General features: G+C 35.5%; 2 protein-coding genes and 1 long non-coding RNA gene across 3 annotated transcripts in view; all 3 read right to left on the reverse strand.

The window, feature by feature from the left end:
* LOC108181393 (interferon-induced very large GTPase 1) overlaps positions 1–19,451 on the reverse strand; it is an 85,019-nt gene that overhangs the window by 52,362 nt on the left and 13,206 nt on the right.
* Positions 965–19,451, reverse strand: part of zgc:174862 — a 31,570-nt gene continuing 13,083 nt past the window's right edge. The window contains 2 exon segments of the mRNA NM_001122622.1: positions 965–2,004; positions 4,722–4,788. Of these exon segments, the coding sequence (NP_001116094.1) occupies positions 1,187–2,004; positions 4,722–4,788 (885 nt within the window). The 3' untranslated portion in view covers positions 965–1,186.
* Positions 7,395–9,166, reverse strand: LOC141380571 (uncharacterized). Its single transcript, XR_012398811.1, has 5 exons — positions 9,014–9,166; positions 8,190–8,206; positions 8,002–8,078; positions 7,791–7,840; positions 7,395–7,486 (listed from the first exon to the last, which is right to left on the reverse strand). It is a non-coding gene; the product is annotated as an uncharacterized lncRNA (long non-coding RNA).

Raw genomic sequence — 19,451 nt, forward strand, 5'->3', positions numbered from 1 at the left:
AAATATGAACTGTAAGACCAATTTCATTAAAAACATAATAAAAATAAATTTAAAAAATCATACTAAATCATAGCCATAAAATATTTCAGATTTTCATTTAACACAGTAATATACACGTTTTCCTGTTTTTTTTTTTTTTTTAATAAAATCAAAATCAAGTGAATTTGTGAAGCAGGATTTAGTTTGCTTGTTTAGTTTAGTTTCACGAGTGCTTCCAGAAGACTCCGGTTTAATGTGGTATTAACCAATCAAACTTCAAAACTCCCAAAGTGTGAGTGTGCCTTTGTGTGTGTGAGTGAATTATGTGTGCGTAAGAGAGAACAACAGTGTGATTGTACCTGTGTGTGTGCGTCTGTGTGTGTGTGTAAGAGAGAGAGAGGGTGTAAAAACAATTGCAACCTATGTAATATCCCCACAATTCACAAAAATGTGTGTGACAGAGAGAGAGAGAGAGAACTGTGTGTGTAAGAGTGTATGAATGTGTGAGAGTGGGGAAAGAGTGGGAGAGAGTGTACATTTAGGTGTGTGCAGGGCAATGTGTGTGTGTGTGTGTGTGTGTGTGTGTGTGTAAGAGAGAGAGAGGGTGTAAAAACAATTGCAACCTATGTAATATCCCCACAATTCACAAAAATGTGTGTGTGAGAGAGATAGAGAACTGTATGTGTGAGAGTGTATGAATGTGTGAGAGTGGGGAAAGAGTGGGAGAGAGTGTACATTTAGGTGTGTGCAGGGCAATGTGTGTGTGTGTGTGAGAGAGAGAGAGAGTATGTATGTGAGTGAACATGCTGAATTATCTCATCAGTGAAGGCATTTTCTGGTAAAAGGGCCTGACGATGTGAGTTCCTGTACCATAGAAACTATTTACAGAGAAAAACAGTATCATAAGCCATGTTTCTTTTCGTTCTGCTTAATCAAGTACCCCAAAAAAGATATAAAAAAAAAAAAAACAATTATTGTATTTTGACTGCTTTCTTTAATAACTACATTACACAATACTTGTACTTTTACTTTCAGTACTTGAGTAGTAAATTTTGAAATAAACTACTTGCAATACTTGAGTACACAAAATGTTGAATACTTTAGTACTTCCACTTAAATATGGTGCTTAAAGAGCACTTCTACTTCTACTCAAGTCAATTTTTGATAAAGCACTTGTACTTTTACTTAAGTATGGGTCTCTAGTACTTTATACATCTCTGGACATCTGTGGATTCAGTACAGATGTGGACGTCTGAGCACTTAGTGCAGAGGTGGACATCTGTGGATTCAGTACAGATGTGGACGTCTGAGCACTCAGTGCAGAGGTGGAAGTCTGTGGATTCAGTACAGATGTGGACGTCTGAGCACTCAGTGCAGAGGTGGAAGTCTGTGGATTCAGTACAGATGTGGACGTCTGAGCACTCAGTGCAGAGGTGGAAGTCTGTGGATTCAGTACAGATGTGGACGTCTGAGCACTCAGTGCAGAGGTGGACATCTGTGGATTCAGTACAGATGTGGACGTCTGAGCACTCAGTGCAGAGGTGGACATCTGTGGATTCAGTACAGATGTGGACGTCTGAGCACTCAGTGCAGAGGTGGAAGTCTGTGGATTCAGTACAGATGTGGACGTCTGAGCACTCAGTGCAGAGGTGGACATCTGTGGATTCAGTACAGATGTGGACGTCTGAGCACTCAGTGCAGAGGTGGACATCTGTGGATTCAGTACAGATGTGGACGTCTGAGCACTCAGTGCAGAGGTGGACATCTGTGGATTCAGTACAGATGTGGACGTCTGAGCACTCAGTGCAGAGGTGGAAGTCTGTGGATTCAGTACAGATGTGGACGTCTGAGCACTCAGTGCAGAGGTGGAAGTCTGTGGAGTCAGTGCAGATGTGGACTCCTGAGGACTCAGTGCAGATGTGTACGTTTGTGGAGTCAATGCAGATGTGGACGTCTGAGCACTCAGTGAAGAGGTGGACGTCTGTGGAGTCAGTGCAGATGTTATACACCTGCTAATTAATCCCCCTGTAAGGATAAATTGAAAAGACATAATAAACAATAAATACATAATAAAGACGTAATAAAAATAGTTCTGATGCATATCATAATTTTACTCCACTTATTTCGTGTCGATGTGTTTAACATTATTAAACTTTGTTACAAAAGGCCCGTGCACATGGAGAAGTTTTTTGTTTGCGTTTTCCATCGACGTTTAACGCCTCATGACTAATTAAAAAGGCGTCAATGCGATTGTGCACACCAATGCGCAATAGGCCCGGCGCAAAAGTGTCATTTAAAAAAAAAAACCCCTCATGCTTGTTCTTTTGTTTTGACGCACGGCGTCAAAACCTCCACCAATCAGATCGGCACTTTTGTTCACATGCAAGAAGCTGCTGAAGTTACTGTAAACAGCACTTGGAGGCGCTCAAGCGCAAAACTGGACATCTTCAGTGTGCGATCACATTGACAGAGGCGATATGAACGTGGAGCTGCTTATTGCTCTGTAAACACTAATCGTTTCTTCATCGCTAGAGCTGCTGCTTGAACCATCTATGCTTGTTCCAAGTCACCAGTGAATTTAACAACAAACATGTCAACTTCCGCTCCTCCACTTCGTCTGTGTTATAACCGGGTGTCAGAAGCTTATAGTTGTGCAGCGCCATCTAACCTCAAAACAGTGATTTTGCATTCTCTTCTGCTTGACGCCAATGAAAAGCGCTTGGGTTTGAACACTGAAAAATGTCTTGTAATACGCTGAAGATAAACACAAACGAAAAACGTCCTGGTGTGTAGGAGCCTTAACATTAAAATTACTTCACAACAGTTTTATGACAGTTGCTTAAAGATCTATATATAAAACAATGTTAAATAACACCTGAATAAATTAGCATGGGTACAGAAAGTATTCTGACCTCCTTAAATGTTTCACTCTTTGTTATATTGCAGCCATTTGCTAAAATCATTTAAGTTATTTTTTTCCTATATGTACTCACATCACACCATATTGACAGAACAACAAAGAATCTATTAATAAAAGAACATTAAGTCTGCGGTAACATGGTAAAATCAAGCAGTGTGGATGTGTATTATAATGGTTTTAAATAGTTAAACCTCATGGTTTTACACCTTGTTTCCACTAAGCTCAGTTCAGTAAAGAAGTCATAGCTGCTTTGGAACGACTGCTTCATGAAGCTTTGAAACCCTTACAAATCTTTTGTAGAGTGGTTTGTAGAGTGTGTATCAAGTTGACAAAGTGGCAAATCAGAAAACAAGGCTTCATTAAATCATAACTGTTTAGAAAATGTAATGGTTCTCCGCGTGGGGTTTGATCTGAGTAATGAATGCATCCCAGTGGTGAATCGCTAAACAGTTCTCATTGTTTTTACCAGATCTTGATTCACTTTTTGTAATGCTTTAATAATGCATTTGTACAATTAAAAAGAGTAATATTAGTTAATAAACTCTTGTTGTTAAAAAAACAAGAAAAGAATACTTATTAGGCCTGTGCAGATTCTTAATATTTAATGATAGTTGATAGGCTGAGTGCATTAATAGATTATCTTTTCAATTTAAAGTTCACAATATTTTTCAATTCATCTTTAATTCCATAGCGCTTTTTACAATGTAGATTGTGTCAAAGCAGCTTAACAAAAGTTCTAGTAAATTAAACCTGTTTCAGTTCTAACGCATGCTTAAATATTTACACAATTTTGACCAGCAGGTGTCACTACTGTATGGTGTTTCGAACAATTCATCACAATGAATCATTTTGAGAAACAACTGAACTAATTGCTTCAAAGCCTGCTGAGTCGCTGGTTCGAGCCTCGGCTGGGTCAGTTGCCGTTTCTGTGTGGAGTTTTCATGTTCTCCCTGCGTTCGAGTGGGTTTCCTCCGGGTGCTCCAGTTTGCCCCACAGTCCAAAAATATGCGTTACAGGTGAATTGGGTAGGCTAAATGGTCCATAGTGAATGAGAGTGAGTGTGTGTGTGTGTGTGTGTGTGTGTGTGTGTGTGTGTGTGTGTGTGTGTGTGTGTGTGTGTGTATATGAGTGTGTGTGGATGTTTCCCAGAGATGGATTGCAGCTGAAAGGGAATCCGCAGTGTAAAAATGTGCTGGATAAGTTGGCGGTTCATTCTGTTGTGGCGACCCCAGATTAATAAAGGGACTACGCCGAAAATGAATGAATGCTTCAAAGCATTTTAAAGCTTGTTTTGATTATCAATAAAGTACAGTATAGTTCATATCTTAGCATCTAAAATCGAACAGCTTGTAATCTATTCTGAAATCTTAGTATCTATGTATACATATAGATGTCATCTTTTTGAAAAGGACATTATAAATTGTATAACTGCTAGTTTATATGCTTTTCACTCTACCAAACAGTCAGATTTTGTCAAATGTAATTTGTGGACCTCTTGAAAAGCCACATTTAAAGAATAATTATGATGAAAAGCACTATACAAGCTTGAATTGAATTTAATCTACTGGCATGTGTCTTTATGTCACAAGAAACAACAAGCTTTGTTTGACCATGGTTTATTGCTAAACGCTGTTATTGTATTATTACAGTGCAGTTTTTCAGCAGGTCTCGTTCCAGCCTTTAGTACCATTCTGTTGTGCTAGCTGCCCAAACAATTTTATGAGACGGTTTGCTATTTTGGTACCTTTGACAGTGTATACCTCTTTATAAAAATAAATATGAGATTAAAGAAAATTATATAGCTGCATAAAATGCTATTCACCTGGTTCTTGCTGCAAGTTCTGCTTCTCTTCATCCTGCTGCTGATTTGGCACTGAGGTATAAAACATCTAAAAAACAAAACAAGCAAAAAATAAATAAATCAATATCCTTGCCTCAAAATTGAAGACAAATATAAAAACAACAGCAGCTATGTAAATAAAATGTGGCAAAACAATATATAGATGACCAGTAAATACAGGAAACATTTTATTGTGACACTCTCCACATCTTCATGCTTATCTACATATTTCCACTAAAGCTCATACTCTGGTATTTGTTTACTCACGATAAGCTAGCCTGATCCCATGAGAAAACATAACAATTTTATGTTTTGTCATTTTAGCGGCTAAGAGTTCAGTCATATGAAAATGTACAATTAAAAGTGGCACCCAACCCCCACCCCTAAACCCAACCGTCATTGGTTGATGAGCAAATCGTACTAAATAGCTTGAATGAGATTATACAATTTTATACGAATTAGCCACTAAATCAAAAAGTTCCGAATTGATGTGTGATTGTGTTGCCATAAGCATATGTCATATTGCAACAATGCATTTAAGGACACATTTAACAATCATGTTTTATTTATTTTTCACTTGTTGCTTGATTTTTTTCCCCGGCCTATTTTACATTTCTTTTATAAAAAAAAAAAAAAAAAAAAAAAAAAAAAAAACACTAAAATGCATTTTTGTTGAGAAAGTTTAAACACGTCCACATTTTAATTATATAATTAAGTTAAATGCGTTCAGTATTTTGCTTTGAGCAGCATATAATGTAGCCCTGTAGTGTACCCTATTCGTAGCGTATGTGTAGTCACACATGACAGGCCAGTAAAATATCAATAAAATCATTGGGATTAACAGTAATACATATTATTATTATTATTATTACCATACTACAAGGAATTGTTCAACCAAAGTTAAAAACATGAGCACAATTTATTGACCCTTATGTGACTTTAAACCTTTATGAGTTTCTTTTTTCTGTTAAGCTCAAAAGCAGATATTTTGAAGAATGCTGGAAGTCTGTAACCATTGACTTCCATAGTGTTTGTTTTTCCTACTATGGAAGTCAAAAGTTACAGGTTTATAGCTTTCCTCAAAATATCTGCGTTTAAGCTTAACAGAAAAAAGAAACTCATAAAGGTTTGAAACAAGCAAAGGATGAGTAAATGATAATGATGTTTTGATAACCTATCCCTTTAATATGCATTTCAAAAATGATAAAATATCCAATTGTAAAGGTTTTTGAAAGCCGTCACAAACAAGTCTACAAAAAATTATGTTAACTACTTTTTTCGGTGGTAATACTTACCCTTAGGGCTGCACGATACATCGTTTCAGCATCGAAATCGCGATGTGCGCATCCGCGATAGTCACATCGCAGGAGGGTGCGATGCAAAAAAAAAAAAAAAAAAAAAATTATATATATATTATGGGTGGAGCCGAACCGGAATACGGTATTCGGAAAAGCAGGAATAGCGTGTTTTTACGAATACTTATTTCAAACAATACTTGATAAATTATTTGTATTTGGGAACAAGAAAAACATTATATCAAAAAGCTGCGTTTCCTCATGAGACCGCACTGCATGCCCGCGTGAGTGAGTGAGTGAGTGAGACGTTCAGGAGTCGGTGGGCGGGGTGGGGCCGGGGTAATATTATTTCCTAGGAGACTGAGCAGGCTGCTTCTCTATACAGCAACAGAGAAGGCTTGGCAGAGCGAAAAATACTTTTCTGCATTACTATTTTTGTTTATTTTATCATACTAAAATAACACGTGACAGAAGTTCACTCAAAAGTGAAAGTTCTTTCTGTTATTTACTAACACTCCCGTCATTCCTACTACTTTCAGAACATAAATTTTGATATTTTACCATATGAAAATGCAATGCAGTTATGAAAATTGAGAAATTAAAGCAATACAGAGATCTGGTCCCCGTGTCAGGTCAGGGTGCACCTGTAACCTTAAAAACGCAGACGCGGCGGAGGCGCACTAAACTCACACGGGAAAGAACTGCCCAACAAACACATTTACGTTGTAGCGATGTCTGCACAACGTTGTATTTTTTTCAAAGGCAACGTTGCCGCTTACGTGCTCGCTACATTGTCACAACGTAGAAATGTAAGACGTGAGAAGGCTGTAGCAACGTTGTCGTGCGACATTCAGCAACCGCGAGGCGGCGTTCTTACTACTTGTATTAATATTTTTTGTGGCAGTTTATCAATACTGCCTAGAATACAGGATAAGCAGCAATTCTTTTCCAGTATTGCTTAATATGAAATATTGTTCATTTATTTTTCCTATTTAATTTAACAACTGCATGTGTAAACTTTAAAGTGTAAATAACACACAAATGAATATAATCAAACTTTTTATTATATATATTTCACAACATTTAATACATACAGTACACCTCTAATTATAAACAAACAGTATAAAGTTTAGATTATATATATATATATATATATATATATATATATATATATATATATATATATATATATATATATATATATATATATATATATATATATATAATTAAACTAAAGGGTAAACAAACAAGAAAAGTAAACAAGAAATCATTAAAATGTAAAATATATATATATATATATATATATATATATATATATATATATATATATATATATATATATATAAATATATAAATTAAAATTCAGACACTGGGCAGTGAAGCTGGACTGGAGAATACAGCAGACCGGGGAGCGCAGCTGAAGACCAGGCATAGTTGTTGGTATGGAGAAAGCTGTCAGAGGAAAAAAACAAATTCAACAGATAATCCAGCTTCAGAGATCCACAGCAGACACAAGTCAAAATAGGCAGTGAACAAGAGAGGACAGATGGAAACGACTATGACTAGCAAGTTATTGAAGTTTCAGACATTTATTGTAATTTCATTACATAGAAAATCTCCAGTGAGTAATTATGTAGCCTACTTTATTTTAATGCTTTAATAGTATATCATATACCAAAATCACATACAATTAAATAAATTTAGAGATACAGGGAAAACAGGTTTGAGTTAACAGAGTTAGTCTCCCAATACTTACTTAAATTATGAGAAGAGAAAGAAGAGGTCCTGTAGTTGTGGCGTTGCTCGCTATAAATGGAATGTTAAACTTAGTGTCATTTCAATAACAGCTGTACAAAATAATAAAGTAATTTTTCATAAGCATGATCTATTTTCCACATTATGAACATGCTGTTTTAAGTAACATAACTACATTTATTATGATAGTAAATAGAGTAGTATACATCTACCTCATTCAATTATTCTTTCCATAGATCGGGAATTACAGCAACACTGATCTGAGGTGAATTCAACAGCTGAAACCATTCTGAAAGACAAGTTACACGAGTAATTTGAAAACAACAGTGAGTGGTTAAGCAATAGAGTTTTATGCAACTTACACATACTTAAAATCCAGAAATTATCAATAGAAGATTACCTCCATGTGAAAATAGCCTGTTGAGCAAAGAAAAGAGTGGGTTTTAAATAAAACATTAAAAGATCAATCAAAATAGAAATTTAGACTAGCAGACCTTTTTATTGATATCTATATTAATTAGGCATATGAACATCAACTTATATACTTTAACTTATAGAGATAGCTCACCCAAAACTGACAATTCTGCCATTTAGCCTCATCCTTTATTTGTTCTAAACTTATTTGGCTTTTTTTTCTGCTAAACAATAAAGATGTATTAAATAAAGCTGGAAAACTGTAACTATTTAATTAGTGTTTTTTTACTATGAAAGCAAATGCTTACAGTCTTTAGTGTTCAATAGAATAAAGAAACCTAGAGGTTTGGAATCACTTATTATTTACAGGGCAAATAATTTGTGAGTACATATCATTTTTGAGTGAACTGTCCCTTTACCGGGACGCAAACTGCACAGAGGTGTTTTGTATTTAAAAGTTATTTTGTGTGTTTTGTAAAAAGTGGGTCGGCTCGTGTGATGAAGTGTCATACTGACTGATCACTATGGATATGGAAAAAACTGAACTTCAAAAACATTATTTCCTATTTGACTAAAGACTAGGCGTAGGTAAATAATCAGGAAATGTTTTATCGAGAGATTTAACATAATGATTTTAATGTTGTCGCCGTCCGTGAACGGAATGCTGAAATGTTACTCGCTCGTAACAACTTCATTACGGCTTTTGTGTGTGTGTAATGTTGGAACAGATTGTTGTCGAAATCGTAGGTTTGTCTGAATATTCACGATTTACGTATCTTATTTAGCAAGAAGAAATAAAGCAATACTCACGTCTCCTCGGTCGTTGATGAATGAGACGACGGCTTGTTGAAATTTAAACTGATTCAGCTGTGACCAGTAAATGTTGTACAGTGGTTGTCCACGCCACCTAAGCACAACCTAAAGTATGCGGCCCTCGTGATGTTTAAATGGCAACCTTATGACATCGTTGTGACAACGTTTAGCAACAACGTAGAATCCTCAACCTTTTTGCAAGGTTGGTACAACGTTGTAGGAAGGTCGCTACGTTGAGGCAACGTTGTGTGTTTGGTGGGTGGGCATTCAATTCATGTTTTAGTGAAATAATTATTTAAATACTGCTCTTTTGATCTATAAAGGGGAAAAAAGCAAAAGAAATTTGTCGTTAAATTAATTTTAGCAAAGACGCAACTGCCTGTCATTTTCACATTCGTTTTTCAGTTAGGGATTAGGTCTATTAGAGTAACCTAATAAAATTGTTTTGTTGAACATTGTAGTCTACACAATAATCGATATTATAATTTATTATATACATTAGCTATTATTAAAACTAAACTATACAATTGATAAAACAAAACCATTTTTAATGTTTGCTTTAATTTTGACACCGCTAACAGTTGTAATAAGAAACATCACATTATGCAGAAGCATGCAGTCTCAAGTTAAAAACACCTTTTGAGTTTAAAGATGATCAGCCTGCCAAGTCAAGTTTACAGTGTCATAACTGAAATGGGTAGCATGAGTAAAGGGTATTTGCCCAGCACACAACCTCATGCGCTGCAGGTAGGCTGAATGATAATCTTTAAAAATATATAGGCTATGCAATACAAAACTTTAAACATTTATTTATTTTTTAATGAAAAGAAAAGAAATCAGGAGAGTAAAATATAATTTAAACCACTGGTCTGGCGCTGATACTTTATTGTTTGTATCCAGAAGAAGGGGAAAAAAGCAGATGAAAACCTGGCTGGGGAGACGGCGATAACATATCAGTTCTTCAGCAAAGATCACGACATCATTGTGATGCGTTTATCATACAACGCAGTTCGTGTTTATAATCATTAATATTAACTAGTATTAATTCTCTCTCTAGACTTAGTTTAAGGGCTTGTTCTTGTCGGCGCAATATAGCCTCGGCTTATTGCACGTACGAATCCGATTGTGAAGAATGATTGAGCGTTTGCATTTTTTGTTGCATCCTTTTCGCAAGTTATTCATTTGTTTTGTTTTTTAAGTGGTGCGAACATTATTTACTGGCAAACATGTTCCTCGATCTCGTACATCAACAGATAATGTAGCCTACTTAAGTTAATTTACCTTTTATGTAAAAATTAAGGAATAATCGAATTTAATATTAATAAATAAAACATCCGTATAAACGTACGTTTATTTTTGAACTTTCGCTAATAAAACAACACAAAACTGTTTATAAATATTGTAGTTAAATATTACATTACTTTAACTGCTTGAAACTGTATAATAATAACAATTAAACGTTACATTTTTAAGAACTTAACAAAAATTCTAAATGGCACTTTCCTAATCAGTGTAATAATAATATAAATATTAATAATTATACGTAAAAAGAAAATATTAACCTAGTAACAATATAAGTCAGATGTTTAAAAAAACAGCGTAGTTTCTCTCCACCTTTTGTAGTCATATTTTAAATTATTTGCCAGAAAAACTAACATGTTGACTTTGTCCGGTTTAAGTGAAGAATGGGGTTATAATGTTTCCAGCAATACACTGTCAGACGGTGTGCTTGTAGCGAAAAATGCACAGACAGGCTACTTTTTCACAACCATGCGATAGAGGGCTTCTCCTTCTGTTCCGCCGCCCGCATTTCTCGCAACGCAGGTTTCTCTACTCTGCGGAGCGGCGCGTTCTTAAGTAGTTACCAAATAGCCTATGCTCAATTTCTCGTCAATGTCTTCCATTTATCACTTTCTCTTTTGTATCTGGCCATTTTTGCAAATGCCTCTGCCATGCCTGGCTGAGCTGGGCAATCTCCACTAGCTTGCATGGTTCGGGACCCGTGGATCTGCGTATCGATGGATTTGCTCCTCAGTGTTTGGACTCTCAGCACTCAGCAGTGAATATTAAAACACACTTTACTTAAAACCCCCATACAAAAAGCTTAATCCAAATTGATTCGTTCACCTTTCTAGTTCGGCACGAATCCAAAATGTTCCCAGATGTAAGAGTTCGTTTTCTAACAAGATTCATGGTTGAACTTGAACTTGCTGAATCGCGCCTAATGTTATATTCTAACAGATATGTAATACTTGGCAACATAACAGTAATTTGTGTTTTAAAGTGCGTGACGTCACGTACTACGGCCGGTGGCAATGGACAACCGAGGTGGCAATGACCACCGCGGTGACGCGGTTGTCATGGTGACCGTCACAGCCCTAGTTTTAAGTAAATATATATATATATATATATATATATATATATATATATAAATCGCAATATATATCGCAGAGGAAAAAAATATCGCAATGTCAATTTTTTCCAATATCGTGCAGCCCTAATATATATATATATATCTAGGAAGCAAGTACAATTTACATTTTTCTGACTAATTCGCATGTATTAACATTAATGTGATGATTACAGTTATGTTATTTCACCAAAACTACACATTTTCTGCTCTAAAAACAAATATTAAGCTTCATCTGTAACTTGAACTATTCAGTTTTGCGAAACAGTTGTATTATTAGCTCATCAGCTTCAGCTGCTCAAAATAATGAATGATGTGCAGTGGCGGAATATTTTTAAACCATGTGACAACAGAGCCACTCCCACCTGCCGGTAGAAACAGGTACTGCTGAATAGATTACTTTTTAAATACCCGACACAAACGCTGCTTTAAGTAGAATACGCGTGATATACACGTGTTAATTGTCAGAACTTTGATAACAAAATAATTGTTATACAACCTATTTTTATTTAAGTGCAACATATTCCAAAAGATCAGGCTTTTGACAATACATCAGGGGCTTAAGCCCCCAAAGCCCTCCCCTTGCAACGCCCCTGCCCTGGAGAACTTTTTTTTAAATATATTAACAGATTTGTGTGTGTTGAGCATCAGTTAAGACAATGTTAGCACCTGTCAGCTTTAATTGTGGGGAAAACTGGATAATTTTGAAATTTTGTCAGCTAATTTCAGCTTCCGAGTTTAAAATCAAAATGGGGCGGGATCAAAATCGGCTACGTAGCGCAGTACTGCAAGTGTGATGATGACGCGTCGGTTTCTCATTATTATTCATAGCGGAGTTTTATTATGCTATGAGAAGAGCCGGCTGCTTTATTAGTCATGAGAGCATGACAGCACGTGCTTTGCGAAGGCAAGGCAGACGCAGACCAGTGCCAAGCTCAAGCTGTGAGACACGGACCCACGGCACGCAGTAGCCGTTTATGAAGGCTCGTATGTGTTTGTTTCCATGATCCACGGGGTTTGTTGCATGTTTTTCCCTGCGATCCTGTCAGGGCCGATCATACAGCAAAGCTGTGTGTGTGCTGCAAGCATTTTTGTCGGGAGAGCAGCACTGTACAGTCACTAATTAACATTAAGATGTTAATTCTCTCTTTAATTTGTTTAACTCTAAAATTAAGATTGTCATAGATGACTTTGCTCCTGTTAAATTCAGGAAGAGAACTGGCAAAGAGAGAGTCCCTTGGTGAAACTCAAGAGCAGTCCAAATGATGAAAAGACAATGCAGTAAAGCTGAGCGTATGTGGAGAAAGACGAAACTAGTAGTCCATTATAATATCCATAAAACTCCTAGGCAGACTTTATTTTCAAACCTTATAAGCAACAATGTAAATAATGCTTGTACACTATTTGCAACAGTAGAGAGACTCACAAACCTACCCAGTCGGATTCCAAGTGAGCTCCTCTCTGAAAGCAAATGTAATGAGTTTGCTCATTTCTTCACTGATAAGATTAATAATATCAGAAAAGCAATCAGCTCATCCAATCAGTCAAGTTGTGTCAAAATCAAACCAGCTCAACCACAACTTAAGAAATCAGACATTATGTCTGATTTCATGGCAATTAATGGTAAAATCTTGGAAGAGATTGTGCAAATTATGAAAACATCAACCTGCAGTCTTGACACGCTCCCCACATCATTCTTTAAAACGGTGTTTACCTGTTTAGAAATGGATCTTCTAAAAGTGGTAAATGCTTCACTTCTCTCAGGGATTTTTCCAAACTCACTTAAAACTGCAGTTGTTAAACCCCTCTTAAAGAAGAGCAACCCGGATAACACCCTATTGAGCAATTACAGGCCAATCTCAAATCTCCCTTTCATTGGCAAAATCACTGATAAAGTTGTTTTTAACCAGGTTAACAAGTTCTTAAACTTCAGGGGGTGTTTAGACAATTTTCAATCTGGTTTCAGAGCACATCACAGTACAGAGAGCACTCTTATAAAGATAATCAATGATATCTGCCTAAATACAGATTCAGGAAACAATGTTAGAATTAATTGAAGAGAAAACAAGAGAAAATTATTTGGTAGTTACAGGAAAGTTAAAATGTACAAGAAACTTGCCATAGGTATGTCATAAGATATCCTTGAGTGTTAAACATATGACAAACTAAAACCATACCCTTTTCAAACCACCTCTCCAAAAAGATACTCTTGGGTTCATACAAAATACATCTATTGTTCCAAATAAAACATTACATTTTAAAAATTTAACAAATTTAAATGTAATTGTTGTAGAATGTGCGGGTCCTTTAAGGAGCGGGGCTGCAGTTTTGTCTGTGTGCGTGCGTGTGTGTGTGTGTGTGGAGCAGAGAGGGGGAGACAAAAAAAGAGGAGTGGCTTTCACAATGAGACTGATTTTAGTGATGTTCCCTCTTTGGTGACTGATTTGGGCATTTTCATGATTTAGGTATTTTCATGAATAGTTTGTAGTTTTTTTTCTAATTGGGAATTTATATTGTGTGTTAATAATGCCTCTTGTAAAGACAGATTCATTTGTTATTATATTATGGAGATACTGCTTACCAGCGCAGCCTATCTCTGTCCTGCTCTCAGTAATGTATATGTGTTAATAAATGTGTAAAAATACATGCATATTAAATGTCATTTTAACAAGTTCAAGTGATTTTTTTCCTAGTTAGACAACTTTTCTAGCTTATTTTTAGAAATATGGGGCACTATCATACACCAGGCGCAATAAGGCGCAAGACCACAACATCTGCTATTTTGCTATGTCACAAAGAACAGCAAAATCAGTCAAAAGAGGGGTGTAAATATTGCAGTTATGACAGAGTTAAATGGGTTCAGATGAAGAAAAAAACTATATCAGGGTGTTGCTGACTTCACAGGCGAGCGCCCTGAAGGTGTAGTTTGTCTATAGCTAATGTTAGTTTGAATGTTCTTTCGTTTGCATTTAGGGCTTAACATTAACTTTTTTGATCACCAGTCACTGTGGCTAGAAGATTTCCAACATTACTAGCCATTCCCGTTTTTTCACTAACCACAATTTTGTTGTTTGGAAAATATATTTTATATGCATAAATTTGTCTTTGACTTTCTAAAATGACTTGATTTAGATGTTGTGTTGTCCACATGCCTCCTTATTCGATTTACTTTTTGTGTGTGTGTGTTGTGTATAAGCTTGCACAGTCTGCATGAGCAAATGGGTTGTGTCGCATTGCAATCAGCTTTTATTTCACACGACTTTTTTAGGGCTTAAAATTAAGAATTTACCAAATTTATCTCTGACCACACCAGAAAGAAATAATTATTTCTTTGACACAAATTTTTAAATGTGTTCAAACAAGCAATAGCTGCACATGTGCTTTTTAATTAACAAAACTTTTTTTTTTTTTTTTTTAAATTGAAGTTTATAAAGATCTTATTGTCATGTATCTAATATATGCACAGTAATCCGTCCTGGCTAAAGGTCCCAGGTCAGCAGTTACTCTGATCATCCTCTCATAAGGTAATCACCTGCTTTTGCTCGCGCGAACACAGTTATTTTTGTCAGTCGTGCTGCTTCTAGATTCTAAGATCTAATTTTGGACCATCCTTATTGTCGAACCCTGCTTTAAGAAAACTACAATGTAAAAAATGTTTCCAACCAGCCAAAGTGGCTAGTGGGAGCGACTGTCTTACTTGCCAGAGCTGAAATCTTCCCGCATTTGGCAGGTGTTAATGTAAAGCCCTGTTTGCATTTAAGATATAAAAGTGCTGAAAGTAAAAATTTTGGTTGGACCAAACATGTAAGTGTAATAAACTGTGTTTGAACATAGAGCTTATTATTTGCAATATGCGAGATGCCTATAGGAAAATCGTATAGGGATTTTACCCTATATTTTACCCTTTGAACTGTCACACATGACCGTGAACGAGCAGACACTAAAATCAAGCGAACTTTAATGTAGTCGTGATATTTCGACCATCCAAATTCTTGTAAAGACGAATTAAAACATTTATTCTGTCGCTGTTGTTGTCTCCTGATAAACTTGTAGTTTGTAGATTTAGTTATAAAATATAATTTATGCATTCCAGATTTAAATTGCTGACATATGACACTCATTGACAATACACGTTAGACCATATTAGTTGTAATATGTTTTTCAAAAAGATATTACTATAAAACTTGTGTTTTCTGTTGTGATTTGCATCTGATTACATTGTGCGCTCCTGCTTTTGTCCATAAACATGGCTGACCACAACTCACCATGACGTAGATTCCCAAGATCTATTAGAACGTACTTTTCTAATAGTCGCGTAGAAAAATCTAATTCAAATGTAGTACATACTCATGGATATTTACATTAAATGTCACCTCCGCTATTGTTGTCAAACCCAATGAACAAAGATCACAGATTTTAGCCTAGGATTTCAGGAATCTTCCATATAACGTTTTGGCTAAAATCTCACAGTGTGAGCAGGGGTTGTTATCTGGGAAAAACATACCATGGAATGTTGTGATTGATCAGAATCAAGTATTCCAGAGTGCTGTGTAATATTTTGTTCAAAGCTTTTATATGAAATGTTTAAAATGTCACATGATCTAATAATCAATAGCATTATACATTATTGAGTATTAGTGTACATTGCACATTTTGAGTGTGTTGGTCTGTTTCAACCTATGTTTTGTTTACAGGATTGCTGGTGCTCCTGACCGTTGATGTGACAACATTTAATGGCAAAACCTACTGTAAAAAAATCATTGAAATGTCTCGATTGATAAAGGATGACCAAGTGACTGTACAGAATATCAAAAACAAAAATTATATGGTTGCACAATTCTACTATGGCCAAGAGAACAATGATAACATGAAAGAGGAGTTGGGATATTTGGTCCTGTTCCTGTCTAACATCAGCAGCTTGGATCGGTTTGATGCAATCCTCAATTTCAACAAACCTATTCTACAGAATTTCACTCTCGAAGGTAAGAATACTACACTATTGTGTCTGATTATTTTAATATAATAATATAATGCTCTTCACAACTACCTGTAATTTAGATCACAGTTCTCACATTACCAGGAAAGTGTCATGGTTTTTGATAAGTTTGCTGTCATAAAAAGCTTTTTAACATTTAAATGTTTTCTTATCCTGTTTTTTGGTTCATCAGTTCTCCCAAAATCCACAACACTTGGTCCTGTCGATGAAATGTACACCTCATGTGTTACTCCGAAAGGTATTGTGCATTTAGCCCAATAACTCTGCCAATACTCATATTTTTGATAGTTTTTGCTTTTAATAAATAGTTATTCCCTATTTTTGTTAGCATATTGCATAGGATTCTATTATTTATGTGTAATTATAATGAAATATAAATATTATTACCTGGCCACAACAAAGCTTTTTGATTTTTACTTAAAATCAAGAAAGTAATAAGTATTGATAGGCCTTGTAGTCTGAATTATTGGTAATGTTTGTATAAAATGGACATTGAATGATGATAAAAAATCATATGCATCAGTTTTCAGTCTTTGGTCCCATAATTAAGATCAGCCTAATACAAGGGACACCTTCCTAAAATGTGACACCAAAGGGATCTATAAATACTTTCTTGTATAAAGACCCAATTTGTTCTGTAAATGCTTTTATTTAATGACAAATAAATTATAATACGGGAAATATCTTGTGTCTGTTTAGTTTTTTAATCTACACACTATGGAATTGCATTTAGTTATTTATTTATTAATCCTTGTTTATATTGATTTGTTTTCAATCCTATATTTCTTCATCGGGTTTTGAACTCTATTTGTTTTAACCTTAGTTAATCATTTTGTAGAGTTTATGTGGTAAGAATTTGTTTATTTTAATCTGATAGATATAACAACTAAAGTTACAGGTGCTTAACTTCTGCGATCACTGCTGTTTGTAACCTTTTACTTTTTGTGGATGCTCGCATTAAACATAAAGGCCAGAGTATGTTTATAGGTTTAATTTACCAAAATGGTTTTGTATAATCAGCTGTAATGACAGGGTAGCCGTGGGGGTCTTGAAGTCTTAAGTTTCAAATTTTCTGAAATAATGTTTTGTAAGTCTTAAATGATTTTAAACAGGTCTTAATTTTGCTTTATTCGTAACAGATCTTGCAGAATGGTCAGTCTTAAGCCCAGAAGTAGCTGCTGTTGCAGCTGCAGTTGCAGTTGTTGTAGTTGGAGCTGTGACTTTAGCTATCAAATATAAAGACTTTCTCAAGAGGGTAAGTAGGGCTGCACGATATTGGAAAAAATTGACATTGCGATATTTTTTTCCTCTGCGATATATATTGCGATTTATATATATATATATATATATATATATATATATATATTTACTTAAAACTAGGGCTGTGACGGTCACCATGACAACCGCGTCACCGCGGTGGTCATTGCCACCTCGGTTGTCCATTGCCACCGGCCGTAGTACGTGACGTCACGCACTTTAAAACACAAATTACTGTTATGTTGCCAAGTATTACATATCTGTTAGAATATAACATTAGGCGCGATTCAGCAAGTTCAAGTTCAACCATGAATCTTGTTAGAAAACGAACTCTTACATCTGGGAACATTTTGGATTCGTGCCGAACTAGAAAGGTGAACGAATCAATTTGGATTAAGCTTTTTGTATGGGGGTTTTAAGTAAAGTGTGTTTTAATATTCACTGCTGAGTGCTGAGAGTCCAAACACTGAGGAGCAAATCCATCGATACGCAGATCCACGGGTCCCGAACCATGCAAGCTAGTGGAGATTGCCCAGCTCAGCCAGGCATGGCAGAGGCATTTGCAAAAATGGCCAGATACAAAAGAGAAAGTGATAAATGGAAGACATTGACGAGAAATTGAGCATAGGCTATTTGGTAACTACTTAAGAACGCGCCGCTCCGCAGAGTAGAGAAACCTGCGTTGCGAGAAATGCGGGCGGCGGAACAGAAGGAGAAGCCCTCTATCGCATGGTTGTGAAAAAGTAGCCTGTCTGTGCATTTTTCGCTACAAGCACACCGTCTGACAGTGTATTGCTGGAAACATTATAACCCCATTCTTCACTTAAACCGGACAAAGTCAACATGTTAGTTTTTCTGGCAAATAATTTAAAATATGACTACAAAAGGTGGAGAGAAACTACGCTGTTTTTTTAAACATCTGACTTATATTGTTACTAGGTTAATATTTTCTTTTTACGTATAATTATTAATATTTATATTATTATTACACTGATTAGGAAAGTGCCATTTAGAATTTTTGTTAAGTTCTTAAAAATGTAACGTTTAATTGTTATTATTATACAGTTTCAAGCAGTTAAAGTAATGTAATATTTAACTACAATATTTATAAACAGTTTTGTGTTGTTTTATTAGCGAAAGTTCAAAAATAAACGTACGTTTATACGGATGTTTTATTTATTAATATTAAATTCGATTATTCCTTAATTTTTACATAAAAGGTAAATTAACTTAAGTAGGCTACATTATCTGTTGATGTACGAGATCGAGGAACATGTTTGCCAGTAAATAATGTTCGCACCACTTAAAAAACAAAACAAATGAATAACTTGCGAAAAGGATGCAACAAAAAATGCAAACGCTCAATCATTCTTCACAATCGGATTCGTACGTGCAATAAGCCGAGGCTATATTGCGCCGACAAGAACAAGCCCTTAAACTAAGTCTAGAGAGAGAATTAATACTAGTTAATATTAATGATTATAAACACGAACTGCGTTGTATGATAAACGCATCACAATGATGTCGTGATCTTTGCTGAAGAACTGATATGTTATCGCCGTCTCCCCAGCCAGGTTTTCATCTGCTTTTTTCCCCTTCTTCTGGATACAAACAATAAAGTATCAGCGCCAGACCAGTGGTTTAAATTATATTTTACTCTCCTGATTTCTTTTCTTTTCATTAAAAAATAAATAAATGTTTAAAGTTTTGTATTGCATAGCCTATATATTTTTAAAGATTATCATTCAGCCTACCTGCAGCGCATGAGGTTG

Source organism: Danio rerio, chromosome 23, assembly GCF_049306965.1.
Source record: "Danio rerio strain Tuebingen ecotype United States chromosome 23, GRCz12tu, whole genome shotgun sequence".
In the NCBI taxonomy this organism is placed as follows: domain Eukaryota; kingdom Metazoa; phylum Chordata; class Actinopteri; order Cypriniformes; family Danionidae; genus Danio; species Danio rerio.